This window comes from Sinocyclocheilus anshuiensis, unplaced genomic scaffold (assembly GCF_001515605.1).
Source record: "Sinocyclocheilus anshuiensis isolate Anshui unplaced genomic scaffold, SAMN03320099.WGS_v1.1 scaffold287, whole genome shotgun sequence".
Lineage (NCBI taxonomy): Eukaryota > Metazoa > Chordata > Actinopteri > Cypriniformes > Cyprinidae > Sinocyclocheilus > Sinocyclocheilus anshuiensis.
The window spans coordinates 904,855-912,103 of NW_015552557.1; the positions used below are offsets into that span (position 1 = coordinate 904,855).

General features: G+C 36.1%; 1 protein-coding gene across 1 annotated transcript in view; it reads right to left on the reverse strand.

Annotated features, from left to right (window-relative positions):
• Nucleotides 1-304: 304 nt before the first annotated feature.
• The window catches only part of LOC107664597 (integrin alpha-3-like), a 41,350-nt gene continuing 34,405 nt past the window's right edge, over nt 305-7,249 (reverse strand). Inside the window, exons 19-25 of the mRNA XM_016455206.1 lie at nt 5,899-6,075; nt 5,705-5,812; nt 5,503-5,616; nt 5,321-5,419; nt 3,363-3,488; nt 2,052-2,211; nt 305-735 (exon numbers count right to left, since the gene is read on the reverse strand). Of these exons, the coding sequence (XP_016310692.1) occupies nt 2,101-2,211; nt 3,363-3,488; nt 5,321-5,419; nt 5,503-5,616; nt 5,705-5,812; nt 5,899-6,075 (735 nt within the window). The 3' untranslated portion in view covers nt 305-735; nt 2,052-2,100. The remainder of the gene's footprint in view (nt 736-2,051; nt 2,212-3,362; nt 3,489-5,320; nt 5,420-5,502; nt 5,617-5,704; nt 5,813-5,898; nt 6,076-7,249) is intronic.

The window sequence follows — 7,249 nt, forward strand, 5'->3', positions numbered from 1 at the left end:
AGCTGAAAAAAAAAATGGAGCAGTTCTTACACAGTGTTAAAAAAATAAGCGTTCAATGAAAATGCAACTGAAACTTGGAAATCAAGTCTATTTCCTCAGCGCTGTTTGATCAGAACTGGTCTCAGATCATTTATAGCATGATGGATCTCCATATCTCAATGAGTAAAATGCCCCAAGGCTTTGGCAGGTAAACTATTATAGTGACATTAAAAAATTATTTTAATGGAATGAAATTTAAAATGCAATTAAACACACTTGAAACTGAAATATATTTACATATTCATAAAACTAGTAAAAAAAATATCAGTTGCTCATTACTAAGTCAAGGATGTCCCAGACAATGCTGACAATACTCTGGCTTTGTTGAAAGCGGTTTAATGGTCTACAAATCATGATATTGCACACAGACCAACAAACATTTCAAAACGTTCTCATTGCATAAGTGGCGGCTCCAAACGCTAGTGTCCAGTGTCTGTTGAGTTGAGTTGAGTTGAGGCGGGGTTAATAAAAGACATCTTCCAATCATCACGCTCCCCTGGTTCTGGATGGAGAGAGGTGAAGAGGTCAGTAGTAATATTCATGCATTTCTGTCCAGTTGGTGACCCAGAGTTTCTTGCTCAGTTCTTGCTCGGGCTGAAAGGCCAAGTTATACTTATAGCGCTCCTCTTTGCGTACTTTCACACCGTGGTACTTTGGCATTATCCTGTAGTAAACGGCCCTTTTGAAGAAACCACACTGCTCAAGACAGATGAGAGAATCAAAGAAATGTTTCAGGTAAGAGTGACGGATATGCTTTTTAATGAAACTTTAAAAGTCAAAAAGTAATACGATTTTAAATGTTATCATTTATTCACCGTCAAGACAACCCTATATTATTTCTTCTTTCTTTTTTTGTGAAACAAGATGTTTTCCATATGAAAGTGGACAGTGATTTATGCTGCCGCAAAAAGCTCCACAAAAGCATCATAAAAGTCGTTCATATGACTTGTGCACTATATTTCAAATCTTCTGAAGCCATTTGATCAATTTTGCGGCTACATTTTCTCATGTTCGTTGTTCAAACTTGTTGCGTTATGATTGGTCATGCGACGGACAAGAAAAGTTTGCCATCAAATTTTATGACCCAAATGGCACTTTTATGATTCTTTTATGATGCTTTTTTGTCATTTTCGGAGTTTGCAGTACTAATCTAAATCCACTTTTCTTGAAAAACAGCAGCATGGAAATTGTGCATCTCATTTTGTGTTTGACAGAAGAAAATAAATAATATGACAAGAGGGTGAGTAAGTGATGACAGAATGTTAATTTTTGGCTGAATTATTTCTTGGAAGGAATAGCTCACCCAAAAATTTAGTTTGTTTCTTCATGGGAACAGATCTGGAGAAATGTAGCATTACATCACTTGCTCACCAATGGATTCTCTGCAGTGAATGGGTGCCGTCAGAATGAAACAAATAACGTTTTTATAAAGTCCATCCCCTGTTGTCCTCTCACATCAAAATCCAACAAATTTGTTTTGGCTTCTAAACGGTGCTTGATCTGTGCATATTTCTCTCCTGATTCGGAGAAATGGCCTTTTCACTGCATATAAAGCAATATTCTAGATAGAGGATTTATATTTTAGCCGGTTTGAAGTAAAACATGTTTTGATGGATTTGTTTCTTACAAGCACACAGCTTTTCACTTCACTGGAGTGGTGTGGATTACTTTTGGATTACTGGGATGTTTTTATCAGCTGTTTGGACTCTCATTCTGACGGCACCCATTCACTGAGATTAAAGAACGGGAGAAAAAAAACCCAGTCTTCATGCTTCAGTTAGGAGGATTAGCTGAAATTACAGCACACAAAAAAATTTAAACATTTCATTAGTGGAAAAAAGTGCATCGAGATTCCCGGTTGAGCTTATCTGGGGATATTTAGGGTTAGTGAGCAAGACGGACAGAATGAGAAAGGAAGAGATTGTTATTTGACTCTGGCAGTGAAGGGATTACAGAGTGAAAAGTCAGAAAAAGCGTATGGTAACTAGACAGATCTCAAGGGTCTGCTTTACCGAAGGGCCCTAACGGTGCTGCCATAGCGGCCCGAGGGCCCCCGCAGGCTCAGAATTCCTCCGTCAGCCTCTCTGTCTCAGAGGGCTGGATCTTTATTTCTGCTTTCTGGGATTTGGCCTCATACATCTCCCTCCTGCTGGCCCGTCGGAAGAAACCACACTGTGGAGGAGGGGCGGAGCCCAAGGCGGGACATTAATTACTGATATAATAAAAAGAGGCGGTGATATTTCACATCAAGGGTGCACTGGGTAAAGCTAAATTTCATGGACTGCAAGCATGTGGTTTAAATCTGTCCTGTCATTTGCATTTATTAAGGTTAAGTTATAGTTTGTAAATAAATGTTTTAGGAAAAGTGCCTAAAAGTGGGAGGTATGACCAAAATCTAATTTCACACTACGAATAGTTTTATGTAATGGTACTATTGAAAAGTTTGGGGATAGACTGATTTTGTTTATTCAGCAAGGACACGTTGAATGAATCAAATGTGGCATTATTTGAAATAACTGCTGTTCTTTTGAACATTGTATTCATCAAATATTTTGGAGCAACAAATCAGCATATTAGAAGGATTTCTGAATTATCATGTAACACTGAAGACTGGAGTAACGATACTGAAAATTGAGCTTTGCATCACAGGAATAAATTACATTTTAAAATATATATTTAAACTGAAAACCGTTACTTAAAACTGTAATAATATTTGACAATATTACTGTTTTTACAGTATCTTTGATCAAATAAATGCAGCTTTGGTTAGCAGAAGAGACTTAAACAATTTTTCAAAAACATTAAAAAAATCACACATAAATTGTAGTGTATATCAAAATATTTTTTTTATATTAAATAATGTGCTTATGCTTACTTTTTGATTAATCCAGTGAATTAAATACTTCATCTTGTTTCATTATTTTCTCTTTTGTTTGGAATCTGATAGATGCAGATATCAGATATCAGCAATATATATACAGTGCCGTGAAAAGATTTTTGCCCCCTTCCTGTTTTTTTAATTTTTTGCATATTTGTCACACTTAAAAGATTCAGATCATCAAACGAATTTTAATATGATGCAAAGATAATGCAAGTAAATACAAAATGCAGTTTTTAAATGATAATTTCATTTATTAAGGGAAAAAAGCTGTAGTCTGGCATCAGTGAAAAAAACAAAACAAAGCTTAACCCAACATTACACTTGACTTAAAAAATAAAAAAAATATTATAAAATGTCGATTGTCGACACATTTTTTGCTGAAATTCTGAACATTTTTATTCGATCTTGATGGAATGTTGACCAAATATAAAAGCACAAATACCTTCCACAGGATGAGACTGATGATGCCTAATAACAGAATCCCTGCAACCGCTGAAACAATGATGATCCAGAGAGAAACTTCATACGGCGTCTCCTCTCCCAGCACCGGGTCAATGTTTACTGAAAACTACAGACAATTCAATTAGATGAGCTTTCAGCAATGCATTAGCAGTTACACGGAGAATATTTATAAGGATTGGATGATCCAAACTTTCACATTCTGTCATAATTTATTCACCTTATTTAGAAAAAAAAAATTATTCAAAGTTCATAGTGGCCACATGCTTTCAAGCTCTGAATAGGACACAAAAGCACCATAAAAGTAGTCCTTATGACTTGTGCACTGCATTGCAAGTATCTGAAGTTATTTAATAATTTGTGTGAGGAACATACACTGTAAAAAAATAAATCAGTAAAATTTACGGTAAAAAACCGGCAGCTGTGGTTTACCGTAATAAATATGGTAGCAACGTTTTAGGTTTTACGGTTTTAACTTAAATTTACAGTTAAATACCGTAATTTCATTAACTGATATAATGTTAATATACCAACCTATTGAAGTACTGAAATCTGTTTTGTACCTTTGTAATACACTGATAACCACCAAATGCAGGTGGTGATGTGAAAGTCACATGATGAACCAAAGCCCATCACAAGCAGCTTTTAAATAATAACATACGTATATAGAAGGTGCACAGTGTCATTCACACAAACACTAAACACCATCATGGTGACACACATGAAACTGAAATAATGCAATAAACATTAATTTAACATTAGGTGTAACACACAACCCTAATATACAAAACTGATAAGAAAAAACTAAGAAGAAACAGTTATTTCAACAAAAAAAGCATCAAATTTGAAATGTAATGCAGGAAATTCTGGGAATGTAAATTTACGGTTATTCACTGTAAATTATACAGTCTTTTTCACTTCCAAAAACGGTATACTACCGTAAAATTAATACATGTAATGTCCAATGTAGATTTTCACCGTATATAGTAGGGAAATTTACCGTTAACCATTTAACAGGTTTTTACTGTAGCATTTTTACAGTCTTTTACCGTTAAATTCACAGTTTATTTTTGACAGTGTACCAATTCATGTCATTATTTGCCACAAATCTTCATTTTTTCAGTAGCTCTCATATCAAAGGTTCCATTGGCACAGCTGAACATTAATAGAATCAAACATCATTGACTCTTGCATGTCTAGCACACAAATTAGTCAAATAATATAAAATAGTAGATAATGACTTATATTTTGCACTGTATTTTACATAAAGATCAAAACTGTTTCAGAAGTCAAGTCATTTTTATTTATATAGCACTTTATACAAAACAGATCCCAGTAATAAACAGGAAAATAACCATTAATGTTGCAAAATCATCAGTTATTAAACAAACTCATTTTCAGCTGTAAAGCTGAAATTACTCATAATTTTGTCCAGTGTTGATTCAGTAGTAACAGTGTTGATGTTGCAATGTTGATCAATTCTGAAACAAATTTGTTTCACAGCAGCTCTACAGAAGACAATAATGTCATTGTTCAGCTCAATTTAGTTCAACATTGATTCAATTCAGTTCAGCAGCAGTGTTGATATTGCAAAGTTCTTCAATTATGAAACAACTTCAAATTCAGCTGTGAAGCAGCTCTACAGAAGACAATATTATCATTATCCAGCTCAAGTGTTGTTCTTTTTTGATAGTGTCAGTGCAGTCAAAGTGATAATATTTCTTTTAAACCCCAGTCCATATGACTTGTGCACTAAATTCCAAGATATTTCAGAACTAGACTTACAATTCAGTGCGATAAAAGTCATAGAGACTACTTTAATGGCGTTTTCACAGTTCATTTTTGGAGCTTGACAGTCTGTGGAGATTATGAACTATAAAGCATCATGAGGTTGAGCAAATAAATCGTTATTAGGTGAACTATAATGCGAACAGCTCTGACCTCTCTGGTCTGGTTGTCCATTCTGATGGCCGGTTTATCCGTCAGCAGTCTCAGCGTGGCCTGGCCCTTCACTTCCACTCGCAGGGCATTGGCGTAATCCTGCCAGAAAACCACAGAGATGCATAGAGCCATTTAGTGAGCACCATTTAGTGAGTACTTCACAAACAGCTACTAATACAAACCTCCAGCAAGGTGCTGTTCCACACGCGTGACCTGACTCTGATCTCCGCCTGACTCGACATGTTGTGCAGCGGGCAGGAAAAGGTCACACAGCGAGCCGTCCACTTTGAACACTCCTGAACAGAGACAAAAGCCATTCGGATGATGAAAAAACTGTTGGGACACCATGAAAATCATTCCTCAGAGAGCAAACATCTGCCTCACCAGAAAATGGGGCACTTTACGAGGTGCCAGGACAGTGACAGAAGCTTCTGCCTGGGGATATCCTGATTCCACCCCTCTTTTAGACCGTTTGGTACCTCGATCTGACAGCTGGAAGAGACGATGTAGGACAACAATTGAATGGAGTGAATGAAATTGGAAATGAGTTACTGTGGGCTGTATTTCCTCAGACTCACTGTGAGCTTGAGAGGGTTGACAACCTTCCCCGGTGGGACACAGCGCGACTCTGATGCTCCTTTGATCACTATCTCTGTGAGATACAGCAGCCATTTCCCATTGGCTACCTCATATGGCCATTCAAAGTCAATCATCAGAGTTCCCAAATCTCCCAGAGGTTCTCCCTGCATGTGCACCTGGAAAGACCATTTTGAATGTTTTTACACTTTGAACTGTTTAAAGGGAGCTTAAAAGCTCTGTCATCATTTATTCACCCTCATGTCATTCCAAACCTGTATAAACTTTCATCTTCAAAGATATTTTGAAGAACGTTGGTAACCGAACTATGGAAGTCCTAAGAGGCCATGGATTATTAATATTTTTCTCTCTTGTTTTTTCGACTTCATTTTCTTGTGATCGCGACATAACAAAAGTTGTCCTGTAAGTTACACAACTGCGCCAACAGAAAAAAGAAAGTTATACACATTTAGAAACACAATGAGGCTGAGTAAATGAAGACAGAGTTTTCATTTTGAGTGAACTATCCCTTTAAAAGTGGCCTCAAATCTCATGTTGGTCCATTTAGTTGTGATGTCCATCTATTTTTAATTTCCACTGTTGTTTTTGGGAATCTGCACTAATTACATTTGCATTTATTTATGTTTGTCTTCCTACTAATATTATAGTAGAAAAATATAAAAGTCATATATTTTTGCCCTAATTTCTTAATTTTAATGTGGTTAAACCCTTGAGCTTTTTCATCATCATTCACTTTTTAAGTACTGGCCAAAACATTGACAACTGCACTACCGTTCAAAATTGGAGGCAGTAGAATTTGTTTTTCTTTTTTGAAAGAATTTAATACTTTTATTCAGCAAGCATGCATTAAACTGATCACAAGTGACATTTTTAATTTCTATTTCATATTAGTGCTGTTCTTATGAACTTTTCATTCATCAAAGAATCCTGAAATTTTTATTTAAAGGTTTCCACAAAAATTGTTCTGCCTTCTTTGACTATCGGGACTTTTATTTTGAAGTTATTGTTTGAGTAACACTGCCATCTAGTGGCTGTTCAGCCATTTTATTTAGTTAAAAGCAAGGAGTAGCCAGAGCACACGGCTTGCAGTGTTGCCAAGTCCGCGGTTTTCCCGTGGAATTGGGCTACTTTAAAGGGGTGGTTCAGTGTTTGTTTTCTAGGCTTGAACCTGAATATATTGTAAACAAAGGCGTCATTAATATCGCTTATCAGTTTGAGCTCGACTGAACTCCTGATTAAAGCTTTAATACAGTACGGCAACTGCACGCGGGTCCATGTTTAACGCTTCTCATAGCTATGTGAAAATAAGTGTATAATTGTAACAGTTCATTG